Genomic DNA, 27,244 nt, shown 5'->3' with positions numbered 1-27,244 from the left:
ACTTTAAGGTTCATGAGTTTCTTCCTCTATCTGAATGGGAGTTCTTTGAATTCATGAACTGTCAAACTTTTCTTTTTGTAGCCACAGCATTTATCACAGGGCTTTGCCCATAGTAGGTATTTAATAAATGTTTCATTCATTTAAAATATTCTACAAGTTACTTCTTGTACATTTTATCTTTTACCTCTTTAAAGGTACAACATGGCTAGAATTCACTTGCTAATTTTAACAAATACAGAGAATCCCTGATGAGGGGTTGAGTTGGTTCACTCAAGAGTCAAGCAAGGGGAGGGAGGAGAGTATAGTCAATATAGGAGTGATCTAGGAAAAAACAGAAGAATAAAGGGAATGGAGGTCAAAGGACAAAAACCTGAATGCTATAATGAGCAATTTTATGAGCAGATAGAGCTGTCTCGGAGTTCATGAACAGAAAGTTTAACTCTGTGGGTGATGCAAGATGACCATTTCTGCCTGTAGCTAAGGTGGAATGGAGAAGTGGGTTGTGAGAATTGAGAAGAACTGAAGTTAGGATGTTTGAGGGAGTATATTGAGGCTGTGTTGAAGTCCTTTATAGGATAGCAGGAGATACAGAAGAGAAAAGGGCTGATAGACCCTGAATTCACTAGTGGTGGAGAGAGAATTGTGTTGGGGATTGGTTGAGATGATAGCCACCAGAATTTGGATTGGGTGATAAATTGGGGTAATAAGAAGCTCAAAGTAGGAAAATTTGCTTAGCTGACATGGTAGAGGGATAGCCTAGAAGTGGCAGTGGGGAACAAAGTGTCTCTAGGAATGAACCAATCTTCTCAGTGACCACAATCTCTAAGAGCACTAAAAGGTTTTCCAGGGACTCTTCTGCAATTCACCTCCTACTCAATGAGACTTAGGAATTCCAGACATTTTGAATTAACAAGATCTCTAAGTTTGTTTCTGTTCCTTTCAGATGCCATGTGCTCATGGCCACATGGGGGCAGGTGTACATAGAAGAAACCTTTGAATGCTAGTGCCTCTAACAATGATCATGTTTTACCAGCCAGATGGTAAAGTGAAAACCTGAATTCAAATGTAACCTCAGATATTTCCTAGCTATCCGACCCCGGTAGGTCATATAACCTCTATCTGCCTCAGTTTCCTTACCTGTAAAATGAGGGTTATAAAACCACCTCCTTCCTGGAACTGTTATGAGGATTAAATGAGATAAGATTTATAGAAGTGCCTAGCACATTTTTGTTGTTTACTTTTCAGTCAGTTGAGTCTTGTCCAATTCACTGTAATCCCTAATTGGGGTTTCTTTTGGTAAAAATACTGACATAATTTGCTATTTTCTTCCCCAGCTCATTTTAGAGATAAGGGAACTGAGGCAAACAAGATTAAGTAACCCCAGGGTTACCACAGTTACCAAGTATCTAAGACCAAATTTGAATTTAAGAAGATGAATCTTTCTCATTTCAGGCCCAAAGCTGTATCTACTGCTCTACCTAGTACTTCAGTACTTAATAACTGCTTGGTCCCTTCTTCCCTTGTTCAAGAAAATAAATATGTTTGCCTGTCTTTCCCTAACTAGTCATAAGATGTCACTCTAACTCTACCCTTTTAAGTTTTCAAATTACTTTTTTAAAAGAAAAACCTTTTTTTTTGGCAATTTTTACAGTAAAAACATATTCAGGAAGTCTAGAAAGCAAAATCGGTTAACAGGGTAGTTTTTCACAGTAAGTTCACTGGCATAGTTTACATAGAGAGGCCAACTTCATGTTTGCCATAATTTCTAAAGGACAAAATATTGAAGACAGAACCAAATATAGAATTGTCAGGTTAAAAAAAAAAGTAAACCACTTGTTCATGATTATCCTTTGCCCTCTCGCTTTCAACGGAGTCCTTTACTTTCCATTTCTCTTCCCACTTCCTGCCTAGAATTTTCAGCTTATCAACAAGAAGCTCTTCTCCTAACTAGGCACCTAGTTTCTTCAAGTCTGCCCAGAAACAAAATAGTTTAAATAGAATTTTCAGGGATTTGGGATTTCTGACTAAAACTGCAGCTTGGAATCAGCCATTTGCTGATGGAGATGGAGATGGAAATGAGACTGGTGGAAAATTTCTTCAACCAGGTAATGGGTTTAATAAATGCAACTGTATTACTGTGCTCTTGGGATTTTGGGTGGTTTTTTTGTTGTTTTTGTTTTTGTTTGTGTGTGTGGTTAGGGACAGGGAACAAACTTGTGATTTCATAGGGAACTTTAAATTAGGAAATTCCCTCTAACCATGCAAATTGATATCTGCTCTGCTACTAATGCTCTTAGAAAGTTGCTAAGAGTATTGAGAGGTTAAGTTACTTGTCTATAAAAGGTGGGCTTTAGTACTTCAAGGCCTGATGCATCTACCATATCAGGCAGCTTCTGGTGGGGATGCAACATTGAGGATACAAATAAAACAGAGAATGACAAGAGATACAAGCTGGGTGGCTGGGGAAAAAACCTCAAGAGACACTTACATGAGTTGATACAAAATGAAATGAACAGAACCAAGAGATTATTACACATAATATCAGCAATATTGTACAGTGACCAACTATGAATGACATATATCTTGTTCCAGCTATTCTGGGGGATCTAAAATAGCTATTTTTCAGCTATTTAATGATGCAAGATAATTTCAAAGCATTTTTGATGAAAAATGCTACTCAATTTATGATGAAAAATGCTACTTATTTCTAGAGAAAGAACTGATGAAGCTTTGAGTGCAGATCAAAGCATACTTTTTCTTTATTTTATTTTTTCTCCTTTTGGTCTGGGTTTTGTTTTCCAACATGACCAATAAGGAAATCTGTCTTGTATGACTGCACATATATAACCTATATCAAATTGCTTGCCTTCTAAATTAGGGGCAAAGAGGAAGAAGAAATGGTGAGAAGTTAGAACTCAAATTTTTTTTAAAAAAGACTGGTAAAAATTGTTTTTATATGTAATTGAGGAAAAATAAAATATTAAATATGTTTTTAAAATGAACATGCCAGGGGGTGGCTAGGTGGTGCAGTGAATAGAGCACTGGCCCTGGAGTAAGGAGTACCTTAGTTCAAATTCCACCTCAGACACTTAGTAATTACCTAGCTGTGTGGCCTTGGGCAAGCCACTTAACCCCATTATCTTGCAAAAAAAAAAAAAAACAAACCTAAAAATTAACATGCTGGGAAAAGAAGGTGAGGAGGTAGAGAAGAGAAAATAGGAAAGGGGAAAGGAGAAGAGAAAAAAGAAGTGGAAGAAAAAGAAAGGATAAGGAGGAGAAAGGGAAAAGGATGAGGAGAAAGGGAGGAGAGAAACAAGAAGAGAGGAGAGAATGGGAAAGGGAAGAGAAAAAGGAGTGTGGAAGGAGAAAAAAGGAGAGGAGGAGGTAAGAAGGTGAATAAGAATGGGAGGAAGAAAGAAAGAAGGGAGGAGGAGAATAGAGGTAAGGGAGAAAGAAGAAGAAGGGGAGTAGAAGAAGTGAGAAAAGGGGAGATGGGAGAAAAAAGGAGATGGAGAAGAGAACAGAGGAAAAAGGAGATGAGAGAAGAGAAAGAAGGAGGGGAGGGAAGACGGGGAAGATGACAGGAGATTGGAGGGGGGGGTGGAAGAAAAAAGGAGAATCAAAGAGAAAGAAGAAAAGGAGAGAAGGGAAAGAATGATAAGAGAAGAAGGTTGGGAGAGGAAGGTAAAGGAGAAGAGATAGGGCAGGAGGAAAGAAGAGGGTAAGAGCAAAAAAGGGGAGAAGGGGAAGGTAATAACGGAAAAGGGAAAGAGCAGAGAAAGAGGGAGGAGAGGAGGATAAAAGAGGAGAGAAGAGAAAGGGAAGGAGAGAGGAGAAGAAAAAAGGGGAGATGATGGGAAGAAGGGCAAAGGAGAAGGGGACGACAGGAAGAGGAGGGGGAAGAGGAGAGAAATGGGAGGAGAAGGAAAGAAGAGAAAGTGGGGAGGGGAGGAGGAAATGGTGAGGAAGAGAGGAGAGAAGAAGGAGGAGCCCGGGAGGAGGAAACTGGAAAGGAAGGAGGAGGGGGAGAGGGGGGGAACGAGAAAGGAGGGGAAGGGAAGGGGGCAGGACTGGAAGCCCCGGCCGCAGCGCTGCAGGACCCGCCGCAGCCAGCAGGGGGCAGGGGCGCCCGAGTGCCGCGGCTGAAGCTCGGGAGCCCGGGCCGGCCTGCTCCGTGCCCAGGCCGGGCCCCGGGGGAGCTGAGGGTGAGGGGGTCCCCGACCGGCGTCTCGGGAGGAAGTCACGTGGCGCCGGGCTCACATGACCGGCCGCGAGATGGACCCGCAGCTTCCCGCCGAGGCGGCGGCCCCGGACCTCGCGACGGCAGGTAGGCGGGCGGGGGCGCGCCGGGGCCGGGCCCGGCGGGGGCTGCGTGCGGCGGCCCCGGGGCCCCGGCCCCCTCCGCCTGCCGGCGCCCCCCGCGAGCCCCCCGACTCGGGGCCCGCGGGCTCGGCCGCCTTAACTTCGGGGAGCTTCCAGAGTGGGGGGTCACTGCGGGGAAGCCGCTTGCACAGCTGAAAGCCCCTTCCCACCTGGCCCGGCCCCAGAACTGGGGGGCGGGGGCCCTGCCCCGGGGGGACCCCGAGGTGCCCTGCCCCGCGCCGGGGCCGCCCCTCCACGCGCAGGGCTCCCCTGGCAGGCCCCGAGGCGGGGGCTCCCGCCCTTTGGGGAGGATCACCCCCAATCCGCAAAGCGCAGGGAACCTTCGGCCCGGGGACAGCGCACCGCCGGGTGGAGAAGCGCTTTATCAGACCCAGGCTGGGGAGCCGGGGCTGTCAGGCGCACGGCCGGGTGCCAGCCAACTCTGTTTTCCATCCAGGTGCCCAGTGTGCATGCAGAGAGCCTAGGTGATCTCCAAGGACCCTTTGCTGCTTAAGCTGGCTTTGAATGATTTGAATCGTTTTTATTTATTTGAACCAGGAAGATTGTAATGAGAGTAGAAAGGAGGAGACAGGTGGAAGAACTATGATCGAAGAGGTGGAAAGGCTGGAACTTGGCAACTGGTTTTGCTTTTTTTGATTTGTAATTGGGCAAATTTGATTTATAACAGCTAGTATTTCTATAGTACTTTCATGTTTGCAAAACCACCATGTTTTTTTCATTTGATGCTCACAAGTATTCTGTGAGGTTTTTACACTCTGTTTTATAAATAGGTCAACAGTCATTTTCAAACCCCCCCTTTGTGCCAAGGGCTGGAGGTAAGAGAGTCAAAATACCAAAAAACCCCTCTCCCCTCAAAATCCTAACCCAATTAGCAGTTCACAATCCAATCAGGGAGACAGTATACAAATAAGATACGAGAAGGATAAATTGGAGATAGTCTGAGAGGGTAGATAGCAAGATTAAGGAGATGTACAAAAGGCTTCCCGTGGAAGGGGTCTTTGGACTGAGACTTGAAGGAAGCCGGGAGCCAAGATGTGGAAGGAGAGTATTCCAGGCATAGAAGATGGCCAAGGAAATACCTGCAGATGGGAGAGGGAACAAGTTAGAAGGTTGGTTTGTGGAGCATGTGAAGGTATAAGAAGACTGGAGAGGAAGAATAAGTCAAGTTCTGTAGTGCTTTGAAAGTCAGAGGATTTTATATTTTATCTGGAAGTAAATGTAGAGAGCCACCGGAGTTTATTGGTGGAGCAGGGGTAGCATGATTTAGCTTGTGCTTTAAGAAGATTACTTTGATCTCTGAGTGGAAGATGACCTGGAATGTACAGAAAGACTACTGCGATAGTACTGGCAAGAAATGATGAGGACCTGCATCAGGGTAGGGGTGTTCAGAGGAGAAAATTAGGCAGATATTAGAGAGGTCATGAAGGTGACTAAGACCCAGAGAGATTAAGTTCCTTATGTAGGGTTCACACAACTACCAAGTGTTTGAGGTACTATTTGAATTCAGGTTTTCCTGACCTGATGTTCAATACAGTATCCACTTGGCAATCTTCAATCATATCACCTTACCTGTCATTACTCTTCCCCCAGTTAAACTTCTTTTGTTTAGCGCTCTGGCACTTAAATGTTTATTGACCTACAGACTTTGCTTCCTTTACTTACAACACTCCCCAATTCCAGGAATTCTGTGGCTGTCCTAGCTTCTGATTCTCCATCTCATTCTTCTGAAAAGACCTCAACCATCACACATTCTAGGAAGGGCCATTCTTCTAATAAATACTGGTACTTCAACCCCAATTCTAGAAAAATTCTAACCCTATTTTTTTAGTGGTGGGAGAGACCTAGGAAGTCTTTGGAAAGAGTGTTGGACTAGAAATTCAGAGGCCTAGTTTCTAACTTGGAACTTTAGCAGGTCATATATAATATTTCTGGCCTTGGTAAAATGAGATGATAATATTTGTCCTGTCTATCTCCTAAGGATTGTTATCATTTCCAGAGTATTCCAAATATATGACTTACAGACTATGTGGTTCTAGGTGCTAGGAATATAAAGATAGTCAAAGCAGCTTGCATTCTCATTAAAGAAGAGTAGGTCAGGAAAAGGACTGATAAATCAGAGGAAAAAATGCATAACAAAATGAAAAATTCCAAGAAGTGGTTTGAACTCCATGCTCCAAGAAATCAGAGGAGAAAGGGAGTGTTTCCCCTGAGGGGAGGGAGAAAGGGAGGAACCTAGGAAAGGATCTTTATCTCTGGAACTTTCTGTTGGATCTTTGGGGAAGGGAGTGACTTCAGCTGGTGGATAAAGTGGGGTGGGAGGAGGAAAAGGATGAGCAAAGACCTAGTGACCTGAGAAGGAAAGACAATAGCTGGAATTCTGTAAAGTAGTCCAGATTGAATGGTATAGAGAATGCATGAGGCCGAGTATTAAGAGATAATTGGGAACAAGACTGAGAACTTTTAATGCCAAAATTAGGAGTTAAAACTTTATTCAGTAGACAGTAAAGAGCTACTAAAGGTTTTAAGTGGAAAAGTACATTAGAAAGATCATTTGGACAGCTACTTGGAGGATGGATTAGGGTGAGGAGACTAGAGACAGGATGGCCAATTAGGTGTTTACAGTAAGTACTTTGGCAAGAAGAGGTCTATTGACCTGAACTAACTTGGTTGTAATGGAAGTGGAAAGGAAATGATAGGTAGAAGAGTTATTACTGAAGAAGGAGAAAGGATAGAAAAGAGATTGACAGGCTATGAATGATACAGTGGATAGAGCATTGGGCCTGGAGTGAGGAAGGTCAGAGTTCAAAATCTGACCTTAGTTACTTGCTAGCCATGTGTTCCTAGGCAAATGCTTAAGCCATTTTGCCTCATCTGTAAAATGGGGATTTACAGGGAAAGAAAATGGCAAACCCCTTCAGCATCTTTGCCAAGAAAACTCCATAAATGAATTTCATGGAGTTACATAGACTAGGACATGACAGAATGAACAAGAATAGAACTTGGCAAATAATTGGTTGTATAGAATGAGGCAAGAGGAAGAGTTGAGGAAAAACTCCAAGTGATGATCTCACTAATATAGTATGCCCACTACCTGAAATGGGACATTTACAGGGTAGATTAAATTTACTTTGAGTCATATTAAGTGCTGTTGATATCTATCAAGCAACTGAAGATATGGGGCTAGAGCTCTGGAGAGAGATTATAAGTAGGAATTCAGATAATTTAGGTAAGGACATAGAGATCTGATCCATGAAGCTGAGAGATTGGATGAGATTACCCAGAAAGAGTGTAGAGGGAGAAGAGAGGACAGCCTCAGCACTGGCAAGAGCAGGGAGTTAAAAGAAGAGAACCAGAGAATTAAGTATACCTCAGGGCAAAGGTCAGGATAGCCAGAAAGTCTTGGATGCTGTAGAGAGATCAAAGAATCCAGGAGAGCATTATGTTTAGAAGGTCCTTAGTAACAGTTGAGAACAGTTTCAATAGCCTAGTGAGGACAGAAGCCAGGTTGAAAGGAATGTGTGTGTGTGTGTGTGTGTGTGTGTGTGTGTGTGTGTAAAAGTGAAGGCACCAAAGTAGGATTATGGTAATTTAGGAGGGGAGGGTGGGTAGGAAGAAGAATTTGAGAGACCAGCAGGATCAAGGAAGATTGTTGGGACCTGAGTATGTAGACTGGGGAAGGATTCAGTAGAAAGGCCAGAGATTTATGAGGCAAAATCATAGAAATAATGTATGTGAAAACACTTTGCAAATTGGAAAGCATTATGGAAATTTACATGTCATTATAATATCACTATCTCAAGCAAGTGACTTATTCTGTCTGCCAATGCTTCCTCATCTGTTAAAAAATGGCTAATGACATTTGCTCTGGATAGCTCACTAGGCAATTGTGATAATGTATGTGAATTTCAAAAAATAAAAATAAAGGTAGTTAGATAATATGTTTTAAAGTGATATTATATGTCTTTCATTGCTTTAAGGTTGATAAAAGGAGGGTGTCTCAAAGGTACCAGGTTGCTTTGAGAGTAGTGACCTCAAAGGGATGTCTTTGTATATTTTTGTTTGTAAATCCATAATGTGTTTATTAACTTGACTCCTACTCTTTTCTCTTCTCAAACCTTTTGTTGATGTGCAGGCAATATTAAAAGTAAGAAGCCAGTCTTTGGAGGAAATCTTTATAAATGCCAAATCTTGTAGATTACATATATTAGGGCCATGATTTCTTAAAACCCTTCATTTCCATGACTAGACTATTTCTTGGCCTTTGGTTAGGTTCTCCCCCCACAGTTTCAGCTGTGAAATAATATATATACCTTACTCTGTAACTGACTTGTAATATTATTGAGAGCCCTGTGTTTATCAGATCAAGCTTACAAGTTGAATCTACTTTTTTCTAGGCTACAGACTACCTTTATGGCTAGCTATCTTTCAGTTGTATATACCCTTGGTTACAAAACTGATTGGGTAGTAAATATGGTTAAGTGCAAATTTATCACTAACAGGAAGACAACTCAGGGAATGCAACCTGGCAATGTGGTGGATAGAATACCAGAATTGGATTCAGAAAGACCTGGGTCCATCTCCCACTACTATCTGTTTGACTTTAGGCAAATTACTTAATTTCTCTGTTGCCTTAATTTTCTCATTGGTAATAGAAATTGGAGTTTGGACTAGATGATCTCTAAGACATCTTCCATAATCCTATGCTCTTCAGTAGCATTCTCTGTGTTTGTGAAACACACGGCATGTATAGAATTGGTCATATGGCATCCTGGAATGTGATTTGTGTGGCATTTAAAATTCTACCCCCCCATTCTTATTCTGTTGAATTTTTTTTTTTTAGTTTTTACTTGGCCCCTAATTCCCACAGTCCTTTCTGTCAATATTTTCATGATCAGACTTCTAGAAAGAATGACTACATTAAGTATCACTGCTTCTTCACTATTCACTCATTTCTCAACCTTTTGGAATCCATCTATCTCTATTACCTTACCAAAGTTGCTTTTTCCAGTTGGTTTTTTAATTGTTAAATTCAGTGGTCTTTTTTGTTTTCTTTGTCTCACTGTATTCACCAGGAGATGATAATCCCGCTGTACTTTGTCTTGGTCTGATTGAATTCAAAGTATTGTGTTCCTTTATGGGGGTCACTATTATGAATAAGAATGTAATTGAAAAAGTTTGAGAGTATTTATACTAGAGGGTAACCAGGATAGTGAAAGATTCATAGGAGGATCATTTGAAGGCATTTGAGATATGAAATCTGGAGAAGAGAAGATTTAGCTGGCATATTCATTCAAATAACATTTTTGAAGTGCCATTATGAACCAGGCACTGTTAGGTGCTGGGAATAACAGATCCTTCCATCAAGGAGCTTATATCACACTGCAGGGAAAAACAGAAACCCAGATGAGTAGATAGAAAACAGATACAAAATAAATACAACAAATTTGAAGGGGGATGGGACAAGCAGCTGAAGGGGTTGAGTCAAATCAATAAGATTAAGTGCCTGCTATATGGTGGATTCAGGGAAGATCTCATGTAAAAGATGGTGCTTGTGCTGAGTCTTGAAGGAAATTAGAAATTATAGGAGGCAGAAATAAGGAGGACATGAGAGGATAACACGTGCAGACTCATATATAGGTGAAAGATATCTAAATATTTATCTATCTGCATGTATATGTATATTCCCCAGTCCTAGACACACACACACACACACACACACACACACACACCTCCATGTCTTTGCTCATACTGTTCTTCTCTTTTCTTATAAGTTGAAGTCCCTCCCTTCTCCCAAGATTCAGGTCAAAATAAAATGAACAAGAAGCTTTCCTTAATCTGTCTCCTCAAATCTATCTGTCTATATCTCTCTGTATAGATATAGCTGTAATCATTTTGATATAAATAAATACATGCCTGTATCAATTTGATAAACCAGTTTCCATCTGTGAACTTCAGTTTCTTTGTGAGATGAGATGGTTGGTTTTCAAGGTAACTTCAATGTCTAAATCCTATGACACAGTTCCTAATTCCACAAAGAGTTCATTAATACTCTATATCCCCATACCTCTCCCACATTTTCCTTTTTTTGGTCAACTTTGCCAATCTAATAGGTGTGAGGTGAAACTTAAATGAAGAATTTTAGAATAAGAGGGACCAAATTATGTTTGTGGTCAACAGGGAAGGATTTAGTGAAAGAATAAATCCTGGAGCTGCCTCCCAGGGAAGACATTAGATATGGGATCCAAGATTTAAGTAGAGAGAGGTTATCCCTGATGAGATGGGAATGAAGGAGAGTATGGGTGAAGACCTACAGCGATTTTTAATTTTGGAGTTAGGGAATGAACAAATTGCTTAATTTTTTAGTGAAGTAGGAAGTGATATCACAAATGGAGGGGCTTTGGAAAATGTGATAGCCAGTTAGGGAAGCGTGAAAGGATTACCATAGCAGTACAGACTCAGTAGAGATTAGATAACTTAAATTTTTGATGCCCCTAGCTGACACAGTAGTGTGATTTTTTTGGAAGCATTCAGTAGCCTGGAAAATAGAAGAGAAGTGACAGGTTGAAGATTGGCAAGGTGAATAGTGGTAGGACAAAGGGACAAATGAAAGTGGAGGAGAATATATACTGTAGTCATAACTCTAAAGAGAAGATAGTGAAATTAAAAGTAGTAATAATTGAGTAGAGATAGAAGGTCTTAGAGTGGTGCTGAAATACAAACTGAGGGAAAGTGAAGCAGAAATTGAAGAATAAAAGTTTAGATTCAGAAGAGGAGCTTTGGAGTTGTAGAGGTGACCTAGTTACGGATGATGGAGAAATCCTGTGTATGATCATCCTTGTAGGTGTTTGAGGCTGATTTAAGATATAGATCATAGGTATTATGGAGGTCAGAGTGTTTAAAGGAACATCAACATTTATGTTGAAACCCCCAAATGAGAGAGAATAGAGAAGGGTCAAGAAAAAGATTGTACCAAAAGATGAAAAAGAGTGCAAGATTAAGAGATCAAAGATGATGATGAGACCATGGGTGGAGGTGGCTAGGAAAAGGATTTTTACATCCACAGAGATTCTGAATTACTAGAATAAGAGGAACTGGAAGTGCGTGTTTGATGGTCATGGGATGGAGGAAGAACCATTTAAGGGTGGGAGATCTGACACAGGATCCTATGATGACTAAGTATGACAGAGGAGTTGTGGCATTACCTGTTATGGCTTATAATTCCCCTAGCCAGATTGTACTCTCACTTGACAGTAGCCCTGTGGAATACCTAGATTTCAAGGATTTATGAATAACCAGGAGATAATAGGTGAAGCAGATGTTTCTAGCCTTCTAGTTCTTGAGACTCCAGAAGTAAAGACTGCCTGGATCCCTGAAAGATGGGAATCCCGTTCACCAAAAGGCTTCTAATACCTCTTCACCTTCTGGCATTTATAGTTTATCAATTGTTTGGCATTTCTTACAGATTCACTTTAACTGTATTGTTCAGTGTTTATTATGTCTCTAAAATATGTTCCTTAATGGGAAGGGCTTTCATTCTGGATTGAGGAAAAGTGAGAGGTACCAAAAAAGTCTTATACAGAGTCTTATTGTAACAGGTGATTATTAAAGGGTTTCATATTGATACTTTTGGTCATGATTTATCAGAACATTTCATTCCTAGACGTTGCAGATTAGAATGATGGGCAGTTTAATGAAAAGTTTTTTCAAGGTAATTTTCTCTGAGCATCTTTGGGATATAAGACTATAAAGCTGAATAATTCAGATGAGCGTGTAAAAAATGTGTATAATAGCTGCTCTTCTTGTGAGATACTTCTTTAATTCCAAGAAGTAGAATTTCAATTCTGAGAGATGAATGGGACAGAAATATCACATATTTTCACCATAATATGTCTCATAAATGACTATATTTGGCAAGTCACTTAACCTTTCTGTCTCAGAAGATGGCCTGGATGATCTCCCAAGATTCTTTCCTGCTCCAAATCTGTGATCCTATTAATAGTTTATATATTTTAGTATAACTTCATTTAATCTAACCTTATGAACCTGAATCTGTCTCTTAAAAATACCTCTTGCTTCTATTTCACCTTTATTTCTGAGTATGTTCTTTCTTTCTCTCCTACTCATCCCTTGTAACAAAATATCAAAAAGGGAGGAGGGGGAAATATTTCAACAAAACTAACCAGCATGTCAACAATGTAACAGTATGTATGTAATTGAAATCTGATTTTTTAAACAGAGGAGAATCAAATAGTTTCCCTTCCATAATATTTGTCATTTGCAAGGCAAAATCTCTCAATTAGAAAAAAAGAGGAACTGAGGCACTGTTACGTAGAAAAAAAATTTGCCATTATGTATGGTCAAACACAAAAGTGATATATTAAGGGAAGGGGAATTCTGGTTAAGGTTTTTTTTTTCCTTCTTAAGAAAAATGCAGTACAAAAGGAGATGTGTCCATAAATCAGGTCTTCTGGAAAGTAGAGAAGTCGGATGACTGTTTTTCCCTTAAACAGATGATTTAGCTGAAGCTTGTATGTGAAATGCTCCTACGTTCCTGGTTTTCCCTCTATGTAAGTGAAGATTCAAACTCAGAGAGATTGAAAGTAGTTAAAGGTAAGCCAGCTATAAGGGTAATGTTGAGAATGCTGTACTATTTTTCATAGACTCATAGAATATTATAGTTGGAGGGGAACCTAGAAATCATCTGCCAGGCCCTTAATTCTCCATATCATAAGAAAGTTAGGAAACTGAAACCCAGAGACAACCAGTAGTGGCTGAGCCAGGATTAGAAGTCTCTGTGTTCATTCCACTATATCTACATATCTTTGTAAGAGTTTTATTGAGAAAGGAAATTGCCCACATACAGAATTATAGTGAAGTTGCCATGTTATATGTATTTTTTATATATCACTGGAAAACATTAATAATTTTGTGGACATTGATTTGAATTTTAGAGTTTTATTTCTCCTAGATGCTTAAATTAAATGGCAAATAAAATTACTGTTTTGGATAGACTCAGGAGGAATAGCTGGGAAAGGAATTTTGATAATGTGAGGTTAGTAGATACTGATATACTTTGTACCATAGCCTGTTACTTGTACAAGAAAAATCAATTTTACAAAATAATTATTAAATATTTATTAAGCTTTTCCATTCATGTACATCATACTATATATAAACATAGATTTCTAGGAATTAGTAGGAATTGTCTAAGGAGACAAATGGTAAATATTGAATATCAGAATAATTTGAGGGAAATAACTAGATTAGAGAAGAATCTGAATTTTTAGAATATTAAAATGCATTTATTACTTAAAAGCACAGTTGTGCAGTAGTAGGCTAGTAGAAGTCTTACTTTGAGGTTCTTATTTTCTTATTGTTTATAATAAGACCAGTCTCAGACACACACACCCCCAGGAGTTTTTTATAGATAAGTGGTTTTGCTTATTAGAATTAAGATACCATTTTAACTTCTGTAATTTCATTGGTTTATATGGACATTATTGTCGTTCAGTTGTTTCAGTCATCTCTGAGTCTTCATCATCCCATTTGTGGTTTTCTTGGCAAAGCTAATAGAGTGGTTTGTCTTTTTTTTTACTGTAGATCATTTTACATATGAGGAAACTGAGGTTAAACAAGGCTTAAGTGACATGTCCAGAATTATGCACGTAGTAAATGCCTGAGACCAAATTTCAATTCAGGACAATGGGTCAGATCTGACTCTAGATCTGACAGTCTATCTACTGTACCACTAAGCTGACCTAGCTGCTATATGTAAATAGGTATATCTAAAAGTTAAAATAATTTGTTCTTCTATCTAAATGTTCTCCTCCAAATCTTGTTTATGTGAACAAATCATTGTCAGCCATTTTTTTTCAAGTAGTATGAAAATATGCTTCAACTCTGTAACTTTTCAAATGATTTAAAATTCTAAATTATAATTATGTCCCAAGTAGTATGGATATACTAGATGTGTTCATGGGATTTATTTCCTTATGATTTTGCTGAAACTGCCCTTTCCAAGATGACATAATTTTGTCTTTATGTTGGGGAGAACATTCTACTTAGGCTTGAATAAAAATAAACTTGTCATGAAAGAACTTTACTGGTATTTGGTAGCAAAGGAAGATATTAAATTGGATTCAGTTTTGTTGAGAACCTAAAGGGTATATACATGATTTGGATTGTTGGATTACTCAGATTGTTATTTTTTCCTTGGATTTTAAAATTGGTAGCCAAAGTTTTTACATAAGTTTAAAATTTAGTCTTTAACAATCCATGAAAGTCTGGGGTACACAGTGAAAAGCTTCCCTATCTCCTGGGATAAATCTTTAATAGTGCTTATGAAAAGTCTATGCCCTGGCTGCTAAATGTGTGTAAATGCCATCCTTTTGTAACAGATTGGATTTAGGATTACAGGCAAAGCATTTTAAGCAGTTCCCTTTTTGATGGTTACCTCATCTCTCATCTTCTATGTCTTGCTGGTCATATGACTCCTTTGCTCTGAATCCTTCTGTGATTCATGATTAACTGCCTGTCAGGATAAAGTTCTTCCCACCAGGCATTCAAGGCTCTTCACAGTCGCCTTACCTTTCCCGCTTTATTTCTCCTCTACTTGTATAATAAGTCAAACTGGTCTACTTGACAACTCCTGTATGGTGCCTGTGATTTGCCTTCTCTCTGTCCTTGTTCATGTTATTATTCTCTGTATGTGGACTCTACCCTTCCCTACCTGTCAAAGTCAAACTTAGCCTTTAAAGGCCAGCTTAGATATGACCTCCTCCATTAAGCCTTCCTTGAGATTTTGCCTTTTTTTTAACACTAAAAAATATATTTTATTAGAAAGTGGAGATCCATGATAATAGAAGACATTTATGTAACATTTTAAGGTTTACAGAGTGCTTTACTTATATTTCCCTTGATAATAAATATGAAAATCTTATTTGAAAATGAACCTAATCCTCTTTTCTTTATATTTTTGGGGTGAGTTTTTTTACAAGGTAATTGGGTTAAATGACTTGCCCAAGGTCATCCAGCTAAGGTGTCTGAGGCTGGATTTGAATAGTCTTCCTATCTAGTTACCCCTCCATATATTGTTTTTTGTTTTTTTGCAAGACAATGGAGTTAAGTGACTTGGCCAAGGTCACACAGCTAGGTAATTATTAAGTGTCTGAGCCCAGCTTTGAATTCAGGACCTCCTGATTCCAGGGCTGATGCTCTATACAATGTGCCACCTAGCTGCCTACCACCCCACCCTCACTTCCATATACTTTTTTTTTTTAAGTTTTTGCAAGGCAATGGGGTTAAGTGGCTTGCCCAAGGCCACACTGCTAGGTAATCATTAAGTGTCTGAGGCCATATTTCAACTCAGGTACTCCTGTCTCCAGGGCCGGTGCTCTATCCATTGCGCCACCTAGCTGCCCCACTTCCATATACTTTTAAGAACCGATCAGACAGGGAAAATATTGGAAAACATTTTTAATTGCAAGATAATTCCAACCTAGGGACAGTTCAAGTTAAGGAAGTTATAAGAACAAACTTCATATTCTACTGATAAGGGCCACTAAGGACAAGCACTAGAAAGAAAGACAGTTGGGGTATGAAGCCTAGAGAGCTAGGCTTGGAGCAGGAGATCCTAAATTCAAATCCCAACTCCTGATATTTATCTGTGTGTTCCTGGGCAAATCACTTAATTGCAACCATGTATGTTGTTGTGAGGATGAAATGAAATAACATCTATAAAGTGTTTTGCAAATTTTAAAGTGCTATATAAATGATAGTTATTATTAGCAGTATACTAGATAACTGGCTACTGGCCCAGTGGATAGAGCACTAGGACCTAATCTCAAATTCTGCCTCAAAGATGTACTAGTTATGCGACCCTGGACAAATCACCTAACCTCTACCTCAATTTCCTGAACTGTAAAATTGGGATAATAAGAGCCCCTACTCCAGGGTTATTGTAAGGATCAAATGAGGAAATATTTGTGTAGTGCTTGGCCTGAAGTTAGCTCTATACTAATGTTTATTCTCTTCCCTTCCCTAGACAGATGATCTCTAAGCTCCCCTCTATCTCTTAATCTATGATTCTATGATTTAAAGTTCAAGTAATTACCCAGGAATTAAAAGGACAACATGTAGGTAGGAATCTCTGAATTCTTGTTTGATTCCATTAGCAGATAGTTTCTGATAATGTGTAGATTACAGTTGCATCATAGGGCAAAGTCTCCACCATTCTAATTAAAATGGTGCCACTGATTGGTGTGATTCTTGGCTGTCACACTGTCCCCTCTTTCCTTTGCTATACCTTCTTTTTTAAATAATATTTTTTTTCCCAATTACACATAAAGATAATTTTTAAAATTCATTTTTTTAAATGAGTTCCAAATTCTTTCCTTTCTTCCTTCCCCCTTCCCTGAGAAGGTTATACACATGTATTCATGTGAAACTTTTTTTCATATTGTGACTATGAAATATTTTAGAAGAAATTTTTTTTCCAATTTTTTCCTCTACCTTCTGTCTTGTCTCCCTTCTTCTCCCTCCTCTTCCATTGAAAATGTCAGTAACTGGGGTGGCTAGGTGGCATAGTGGATAAAGCACCGGCCTTGGAGTCAGGAGTACCTGGGTTCAAATCCAGTCACAGACACTTAATAATTACCTAGCTGTGTGGCCTTGGGCAAGCCACTTAACCGCATTTGCCTTGCAAAAAAAAAAAAAAGAAATGTCAGTAATTTTTAAAAAGTCTTCTCTGACCCTCCTTCCCTGCCCTCCCAGTCAGTTAAGTAATGATTCCCCTTCCCAATTCATTGCTCCTTTTATATAAATAACTATTATACAAAATAATACATAAGTATGTATTGTCCCTCTAGTGGCTTAAATTCCTTGGGGTATAGAATGTTGTATTTCTTCAGCACTTGATATAGTTTTCATCATTTTATAGGTCCTTGATGAATATTTGTTGGATTTAGTTGGTTTTATTCAAACTGAATTCAGTTTAACTAGGATTTTCCCACCTCTCAGACTTTAGTTTTGCAAACTGATTTTCCTATCTTAATTCAAGTGGTTATTGTAGACTATTTCCTAAGTTTTGAACTTCTCTCCATTGATGATTTGGGCTAGGGAGAAAAATGACTGAACTGTTCTTTTTTTCCTTTCATCTTGGGAAGAATTAACTGACATTATTGAGGGTTATGCAGACTTTGAGTGCATGTCATAAAGTGAAGTAGTTTTCATCAGATTTGAATTACATGTAGAATTGAATTTCACTTTAGCAGATTTGGTACTGTGAGTTCTCTGTTCTATTCATGATTATCTCTTGTGTTTTTGTGAAAATTTGTGTAACATATCGGTGTGTGTGTGATTGTTTTTGAGTTTTTCCTTTCACAGTCCCTCTTTGTAAAATGGTGATAATGATGCTTGCACAAGGTTGATATGAGGATATAGTGAGATAAAGGATGTCAATTGCTTTGGAAATTGTAAAATGCTGTATTCAGATAAGTTAGTTTCCCCCATTTATGACACTAGATGATTTTTGCTGAAAATTTTCCCTTCAGACTTGCTGGAACACAGTTTTTCTATCCCATTGAATTGAGTGTAATGTCTCCTTGTGTTGCCAACACTCAAAACATTTAGAGAAAAAAAATCACTTCTAAAACTATGAGGTAAAAGACTATTGTGACAACGTTCCTGTTCAGTTAATCACAAATTGAGAGAGATTTATCCAAGTAGCTTGATTCTAGAATACTTTGTCTATGCACAGAAACTAATGAAAATTTCATTTTTTTCTGGGAAAACAATTTAGTTGATTGACCTTAAATTCTAATTATAGTGACCAGATTCTGAACAGTGCTAAATGATACAGTAAGTGAAGTATATATTAATAATGAATACTTTTCCATGTGTTCAATATTCTGATTCATTGTATCCCACTGAGTTATGATAGAGCTTTCTTGGTATTTCTTTTAGAATTATTCCAATCTCTGTTTTTCACAGGTTATTTCTGTTAGCTTTCACTGTAATCAAATTCATCTACTTATTCACTTCATATGTTTTGGAAATATTTGAACTTCCACTTTTTGAGAGCATAGAAAAATTTAATCATTTTGGATTGAACAGAGAACCAAAGAAGAGATAGAAGAAAGGGATAGATTACATTGTGAAACAGGAAGAGAGCTACATAATTTTTGAATCCTATCTTGGAGGCAATTATTCTATGGATTTCCTAAAGTTTTAAAAGTAATTTCCATTCTAATTAGGTGGAAAAGTCCTTTCATCTCTCCCTGTGTAAACATTTCATTAATGAGTGGGGCAAAGGAATAAACTGAACTTGAGTGCTCCCTTTCAGTAATGGCTTCTTTTAGAATTTTAGAGATGTAACTGTCTGATAACTTTTCTGGCTAGGTTACTTTAACTTTGATCTGAGACACAAGGAAATCATCTGACAAATGACTGTTTTCAGTACCCTGATTCAGTTTTGTGATGCCTTCAGCAAAACAAAGATTTTCTTTTTCCTGTGGTTATCCTGGTTTCTGCTGTAGAAAGTATTAGAACCAGGATTATGCTGGTAAATGTTTAACAACTTGCTGTTTGGGGACTGCGTTATTAACATTTTCACCATCATTTAAGTCTGGGCAATCAACAGAACAATAAATTAAGCTCTAATTGGTCATGTTTACTTATTTCTGAGATCTAAATGCTCACATTGACTAGGCTTTCAACAATTCCTTGAGAGCCTCAACCACACCCCTTAATAGAAACACTGTAAAGTCTGAAAAGGATTTGATTTTTTTCGGGCTAACCTGCATCAACATTTGATTTTACAAAGATCACATGGAGAACAGATATGCTGTTAAGACCTATAAATTCATGTTTTTTTATTAGGAAAATATGAAAAAATTTTAATTGGAACCCAGTTTTACTTTCAATTAAAGAAATGTTTTGACCTGCAAATCTCTTGTTACTTTACCAGAATTGAAAGTTTAATACAATATGTTTTTTATGTAGATAGAGTGATTCTGGGGTGTTCTGTATGAAGTTTGAGAGAGACAGAGAGAGACTTTGTGTGTGTGTGTGTGTGTGTGTGTGTGTGAGAGATGTGGTATGCTCAAGAAGAGAGGTCAGAGTAAGGAGTTTTCTTTTTATTCTTAAGTAAGGGCTCATAAGTTACTTGGAGGGGAACTAGATCTAGAATGAGGAAGACCTAGGTTGATATCCTTCTTTAGAAAGTTATTAGCAATGTGGACTGCAACCAATGAATCAATAAACAGAGAGCCAGGAGTTGTGTTATGGTCTGGGCATATGAAGTAAAAACAAAAGTAGCCAGAGAATAATAGATTTAAGCTGGAAAGGACCTTAAGTATGCTAGAATCCAATTCCCTCATTTTACAGATGAGGAAATTGATGCATAAGGATTTGATTTAAGTAACTTGACCAGGATCAGACTTGAGTAAGTAACTGGGACAGGATTTGAACTCTGATCTTCTTGATTTGAAGCCCAGCATTCTATCCAATGTCCTCTTCAGTTACCTCATTTTGTACAAGAGTAGGTTGGACTCTGGTCTCTAAGGTGACTTCTGACTCTAAGTCTCTGATCCTCTGATTCTTCCTTCTGTATGTTTTCCTCTGCCAAATTGTAGGTTTAGCTAGATTGGTCTGGAGTTTTTAAATATGATCCCCAAGATCAATATGCCCAGTGTTCCCTTTCAGCTAATTAATCACAAAATATCCAATGTTCTGGGCAATAACATTGTGTAGATAGTTTATTCTAGGCTAGATATAACCCAGGAGGTTTTAAAAACTAAGACGATTCTTTACTTTCCCATGGACTTAATCCCCATCATGCTCAACAGTTTGGGATTGGTTCTGGGTGTGGAAATCTCCCTTTCCTGCCAGTGAATGTTGCCACCTTCTCTGCCACTTAAAATCTTAGAGTTGATTACATTGTTGGTGGAGCGGTGAACTCATCCAACATTTCTGGAGAGCAATTTGGAACTATGTCCAATGGGAAACAAAAATGTGCATGCTCTTTGATCCAGCAATACCACTATTGGGTCACTACTGAAGAGATCATGAAAAAGGGCAAAAACATCACTTGTACAAAAATATTCTTAGCAGCCCTGTTTGTGGTGGCAAAGAATTGGAAATTAAATAAATGTTCTTCAAGTGGGGAATGGCTTAGCAAACTGTGATATATGTATGTATGTCATGGAACACCATTGTTCTATTAGAAACCAGGAGGGGGGCGGCTAGGTGGCGCAGTGGATAAAGCACCGGCCTGGAGTCAGGAGTACCTGGGTTCAAATCCGGTCTCAGATACTTAATAATTACCTAGCTGTGTGGCCTTGGGCAAGCCACTTAACCCCGTTTGCCTTGCAAAAACCTAAAAAAACAAAAGAAAAAAAAAGAAACCAGGAGGGATGGGAATTCAGGGAAGGCTGGAGGGATTTGAATGAATTGATGCTGAGCGAGATGAGCATTGTACATCCTAACAGCAACATGGGGGTGATGATCAGCCTTGATGGACTTGCTCATTCCATCAGTGCAACAATCAGGGACAATTTGGGGCTGTCTGAAATGGAGAATAAATATCATCTGTATCCAGAGAAAGAACTGTGGAGTTTGAACAAAGACCAAGGACTATTACCTTTAATTTAGAAAACAAAACTGTTATCTTATTGTCTGATCTTGCTATCCCTTATACTTTATGTTTCTTCTTTAAGGATATGATTTTTCTCTCATCACATTCAATTTGGATCAATGTATATCATGGAAACAATGTAAAGACTGACAAATTGCCTTCTGTGGGGGGTGGGGGGAGGGAAGTAAGATTAGGGGAAAAATTGTAAAACTCAAAATAAATAAAATCTTTATAATTCAAAAAAAATCTAAGAGCTGCCTAAGCATTGAGAAGTTCTGGACTTGCCCAGAGTCATTTAGCCCCTGTGTCTCCTATGTTTCTTATGTTCTATCTAGAGTCAGATGTTTGAGAGCAGTTTTTTACCCATTACTGTCTCCCTGCCCTTCCTCTGCATGTTTGTTTCTCTAGCAAGAAAAATTGGGGAGTGGGGGGGAAGGGTGGTAGTGGTAGCAATGATCCATATAGTTCAGATTTGCTAAATGTTGTGTTGAAAAATAGTGGGAATAGAACCATATCAATGAGTGATAATGCTTGTTATTCAAAATATTTTGTTAAAATAAAGGTTTAAGCTTAACTGCACATTTTAGATTACCCCTTGGTCATTTAGGCATTTAATTATCTTCTGGAGCCATGGCCTATGGTAGTGATGTTTGGAAACCCAAATTTCCATTTCCTGAGCCTAACTTGTTACTCTGAAAGGAATGTATTTTCCTTTTCCAAGAAGAATTGTTATGTGTGTATTTGTTCAGAGCATCAAAGGGACACATACATACAGCTGCGCACATATACTTTGGTATGAATCTGAACAACGGAGCAGTACAGGTATTTTACACATAGCTAGAGGTGTATTCATAATATTCATATCGAGGCATTGAGGATAGTGTATTTTTGTGGGTACACCCATTGTATCTCTTCTACTTTATTTTTATTTGTGAAAGTAGTCTAAATTTTCTTTTTTTCCTGAAAAGCTAGCTTTTCCTCAGTGGCAGAATAAGTAGAAGCAAGTTTATTGTATTTTGGGAAAGTGACTGAATTCCTTAGCAGTTGCTGTTACTTGTCTTATCATTTTGACACATCTCTCATTGTCCTCTATACATTCACTGTACACTTTGTTGGACTATGGAATTAGACATGCTGTAATTTGGAGACATTGGAAATACCTTGCTTCATCAATTGACTGAATCCAGCAGTACTTCTGCCGAGTAAAACATGTGATGAGTCCTGGGCCAAATCTGAAGATTTTCTTCCAATGACAAAACAGACTTCTGAATATGTTACATTACAGTGTCCTTGTCAGTTCTTGGCCAGCATGTTTCCCAGCATGCATTTGCAGCTGTACTGAAGTAATCTTGGGAGATCGAGCCAAAATGAAGTAAACCTTTCCATAGCTTTTCTGTCTATGCAGAAGTTCATTAACCTTCATCTTATGCTTATATCTGAATTTGTAAAAGATCTTTGTGTAAGTATAGAAGTCAACCTGAAAGGTTTTTATTTTGTATTTTTACCCAATTTGATAGAGATATGACCTTTCAAGTGAAAGAGTACCTTAAAATGCTAATCCATTGTCAGGTGTAGTGATGAAGACCAGTGGCTTCATACTCTTAGAAATGGAGGGCATTAAACTGTCTAGAAGAATTCTACATAAGTACATTGATTTAGAAAATTATATTAACTTTGTGTTCCATTGTATTTAATTTGTTAACTATTTCCCAATTACTGTTTTAATCTGTTTCAGGCATCTCTTTGAGGTTTTTGATACCTTATTCATCTATGTTATTGTTGTTATTTGACCTTCATTCTCAAAAAAAATCATGACATCAAGGAGGTGATGCCATGACACACAAGTGGTTTGGATTTAAGTGATGGAGAACTGGCAAATTTACCAGCATCACTTTCTCCTCAAAAACCATATAGAGTCAATGACCAGATAGTATCAGGACGATTGGCCTGGGACCTCTTGTTGGCCAATTGATGAGAGTTAGAGTGCCTTTAAACCTCAAGATAATTGATCTCAGAAACCTGATATATATGTTAGGCAGCTGTAGATGAACTGAAGCTAAAATCTAGGCATGCTTCAAGGGTTTCAAAGTTTTTCCTTCTTTGCCAAGAGATAGTCATACAACTTGTAAAGATCTGATTTACAAATGCAGTTTAGTTAAGCATTCTTTAATTATATTTTATATTTGCTCTACTAGATCCTAAGGGGAAAATTTTTTAAAATGCCTTGACCCCGCTCTCAAATGGTTTACAGTCTAACAGGGGTAATATATTAAGTATTTTTTCCTCTTTTTTTCATTTTAAAGATTTTATTTATTTTGAGTTTTACAATTTCCCCCCTAATCTTACCACACACATACACACACACACACAGAAGGCAATTTGTCAGTCTTTACATTGTTTCCATGTGATGTATTAAGTATTTAAATAAGTATAATACAAGGTAGAATGTTCTAGGGGTAAAAAGATCCAGACAAAGTCCTCTAGGTCAGTAATGTCAAATTGTCAGAGAAAGTGTTAAGCCATTGAACCATATATAAGGATCCCTTTAAAAAGCATATTGACTTAGAAAACTAAATATTGATATTATTCATGTTCTGTTGTATTTTTATTTATTTCATTAAAGGTTTTCCAGTTATGTTTTTTTATGGGGGTTTTTTTGCAAGGCAAATGGTGTTAAGTGGCTTGCCCAAGGCCACACAGCTAGGTAATCATTAAGTGTCTGAGACCGGATTTGAACCCAGGTATTCCTGACTCCAAGGCCAGTGCTTTATCCACTACGCCACCTAGCCACCCTCCAGTTATGTTTTTAATCTGGTTCAGCAACCCAAAGCAGTGTTGCCCTGTTGGCCACATGTTTGACAATTTTGCTCTGGGCAACTTTGCAAAGGAAGAGTTGCTTTTCATCTATATGATCAGAGAAGGTATCATGGTGCAGGTAATAGCTGAGCTGGGCCTTGAAGAATTGCACTAGATAGAAATGAGGAGGAGGTATATTTCAGGTAGGGTACTTGCCTGAAAAGGGATGGAGGGACAAGGTCAGGAAACTGCTAGTAGTCCACTTTCACTGTAGAGTATTTGAAGTTAAGCAATGTGAAATTATGTTGGAAAACTAGGGAGGAGCCAGACTGATAAAGAGGGACTAAAATGCCTTAACCATTAATAGACTTACTAAGAAATCTGTGTTTTATCTCATGGAGAGGTAGAGAATCATTGGAGGTTTTTGAGTGGGTATATGAGAGACATGATCAGTGCATTAGGAAGATTCTGTCCACTATATGAAGTATAGAATTTAGATCATAGACAGCTACTCTCCCTGTTATGTCCTTGGAGCCCCAACTTTCTCTGTTGCAATTGCAGCCCCAGTCTCCCATATTGAAATCCCCTGTATCCCCTACTGGAAGTGCTGCCCTTCCCTGTTCTCTGTCATATCAAAAAAGACTTAGACCTCAGAGAGGGGGCTGAGTGTCAGCCTGTTGTCAGGTCTCAGTCTTTACCTAGAGTCAGGAAAACAAGAATCTCATTCAGGGAACTAAAACTGCTCTAACAAGGTCACTTAAACCAAATTGAATGTTAAAAGACCAGCACCTCACAACACCAGGTCTGACAGGACTGAGTGAGTGTACATTCCACATATATCTTCTAGATGTATTTTAATGGATCTTTGACATGTTGGGATGAAACTTAGTGCTATATTTCACCACTCAGCAACTGGTCTTCATTTGATTCCCTCCATCTATATTATGTGTTTCAGATCCTTATGGTTTTCATTTACTGATTCTCCAGGTTCCTTCTCCTATTTAAATTTTTTCTTTTTTGTGAACTTTGAAATGTTAACCAATATTTCAGTATACAAAGAACAGAAAAAAGTTGGCATGTGAAACAATTTCAATTATGCATTAAGTGTATATTAATTTTAATGTATTAACAATGTCGCTCCGCTGTGTGTGTGTTCCTTTCTTAATTTCTTCCCATTTTCTACATTTTTCAAATGTTTCATTGATGTTCATATGGTTTACATCATAATCTTCTCCCAAGTTCCTCCTTCCTCTCCCCTTCTCTCTTCTCTAATTAGAAGCCTTCCTTTGTAACAAATAAGTAAAGCCAAGCAAAACAAATCTACATATTGGCAGTGTCTGAAAATCTATGTTTCATTTTGCACCTCTTATTCATTGGTTGGTTGTAAGAATCAGGAAACATGCTTCAGAGTTCTTTTTTGAAGTTATTGGATTGTAGGATTATAAATCTAGAGCTGGAAGAGATTTTAGGTCATCTGGACAACTCTTTATTTTTGTATAAATAGTATTTTATTTTTGCCATGGTTTTCAACATTCATTTTTTGGTAAGATTTTTGTTTTATTTACACATTACTAAAACAATCTTATAAGAGTAAATATAATCCCCCTCCCCCCCCACAAAAATAGAAAAACTTTGAGAAAAACAAAGTGAGAGAAAGAGAAAAAAAAATTGTACTACAATCTGTATACAGATACCATCAACTCTGCCTTTTAGGGGTGGATCGAATTCTTTATAAGTCCATTAGAGAAATTGTTTCCATATTTTTCCCCAGTTACTATTTCTGATTGTATTTCCCTCCATCCATTCCTCCCCACTCTCATTTATTCTACTCTCTCTCTCTCTTTTCACTTTGTCCTTCTTCAAAAGTGTTTTATGGGAGAACTGAGTGGTGCAGCAGACAAAGCACTGGCCCAGAGGCCAGGAGGACCTGAGCCCAAATCCTACCCTTTTCAATCAATAAAGATTTATTAAGCACCTACTATGTGTCAGACATTGTTAAGCACAGATGAGGCAACTGAGTTACCTGTTAAATGTCATACCAGTAAGAAGTATAGATAAGTTATAGATTCTCAAATGACATCACTCTCATATCCTGTTGCAGAAAGAAGCCAGTAGAGAAAGAATGACAAATAGTGTAGTTGTGGTCCAAGTGTCATATCTGTTTCCTTATTTCCTTATTGAACCACTGTAGTTTAAATTTTTATCACCTCTCATCTGAATGATTGCAGTACTTCTTTTTTAGAAAGATTTTATTTATTTTGAATTTTGCAAATTTTACAAATTTACAAATTTTTACAAATTTTACAAATTTTTCCCTAATCTTACTTCCCTCCCTCCCAGTCTGTTAGTCTTTACATTGTTTCCATGCTGTACATTGATCTAAATTGAATATGTTAAGAGAGAAATCATATCCTTAAGAAGAAGAAAAAATAAAATATAAGCGATAGCAAGATTACATAATAATAATGGGATTTTGGGGTTTTCTTTGTTGTTGTTTTTTTTAAATTAAAGGTCTTTGGTCTTTGTTTGAACTCCACAATTCTTTCTCTGGATATAGATGGTATTTTCCATTGCAGATACCCCAAAATTGTGCCTGATTATTGCACTGATGGAATGAGCAAGTGCATAAAGGTTGATCACCCCCATGTTGCTGTTAGGGTGTATAATCTTCTTCTGGTTCTGCTCATTTCACTCAGCATCAGTTCAGATTGCAGTGCTTCTTTATTGGTCTTTCTGCTTTTACTCTTTCCAGGCTCCAATCTATCCTCTGCACAACTGACAAAATAATCTTCCCAAGGTATACTTCTAATTGTTACACATTGCACAGAATCTTCAGTGCCTTCCTATTGTCCACAGGATAAAATGCAAATTAACCTGATATTTAAAGTCTACTTCAATCTTATTCCAATCCGCCCTAAATTTTTAGTATTTCTCCCTCCTTTTTTCTTTTTAATTATAGATATAGATATAGATATAGATATATTTCTATGTACTATGAGGTACCTCTGTAGAATTTAAGTTCCTGTTGGATAGGTCTTATTTTGTTTTTGCATTTGTCTTTGCATTCCTCATCGCAATGCCTTTTGCCTTTCACATAGTAGGCATTTAGTAAAGATTTGTTGAATTGGGGAATTCTTCAGGAGTTCTTGTAGCCTCCATGTTGTTCTTGTTCTTGAGTTGTGACTGACTCTTTGTTACCAACCCTATTTGGAATTTTCTTGGCAAAGGTAACCAGAGTAGTTTGCTATTTCCTCCTCCAGGTCATTTTACTGTGAGGAAACTAGGCAAATACTGTTTACTTGCCTAGGCACTCCATCTAGCTGTCCCAAGTAGTCTCCTCTTATATTCTATTGGATTTATTGCCTATAAATACATTTCCTGTTGAACCCTTTCCCCCCCCCCCAGTAGCTTTAAGATTCTCATTGGATCCCC

General features: G+C 38.1%; 1 protein-coding gene across 3 annotated transcripts in view; it reads left to right on the top strand.

The window, feature by feature from the left end:
• The first annotated feature begins 1,734 nt into the window (after positions 1 to 1,734).
• Positions 1,735 to 27,244, top strand: part of SNX8 (sorting nexin 8) — a 62,369-nt gene continuing 36,859 nt past the window's right edge. Inside the window, exon 1 of one of the 3 annotated variants that reach the window (XM_074206833.1) lies at positions 1,735 to 2,105. Coding sequence is in view for 2 of the 3 variants with exons in the window: in XM_074206831.1 (XP_074062932.1) it covers positions 12,921 to 12,993 (73 nt within the window). In the remaining variant the exon portion in view is untranslated. Of the gene's footprint in view, positions 2,106 to 4,220; positions 4,328 to 4,853; positions 12,994 to 27,244 lie in introns of those variants that run through there. The other 2 variants (XM_074206832.1, XM_074206831.1) reach the window with 2 other exon arrangements.

The sequence above is a fragment of the Macrotis lagotis genome, chromosome X (assembly GCF_037893015.1).
Source record: "Macrotis lagotis isolate mMagLag1 chromosome X, bilby.v1.9.chrom.fasta, whole genome shotgun sequence".
NCBI classification, from domain to species: domain Eukaryota; kingdom Metazoa; phylum Chordata; class Mammalia; order Peramelemorphia; family Peramelidae; genus Macrotis; species Macrotis lagotis.
The sequence above is the reverse complement of the archived record's forward strand: the minus strand, read 5'-3'. Positions and strand labels throughout refer to the sequence as shown.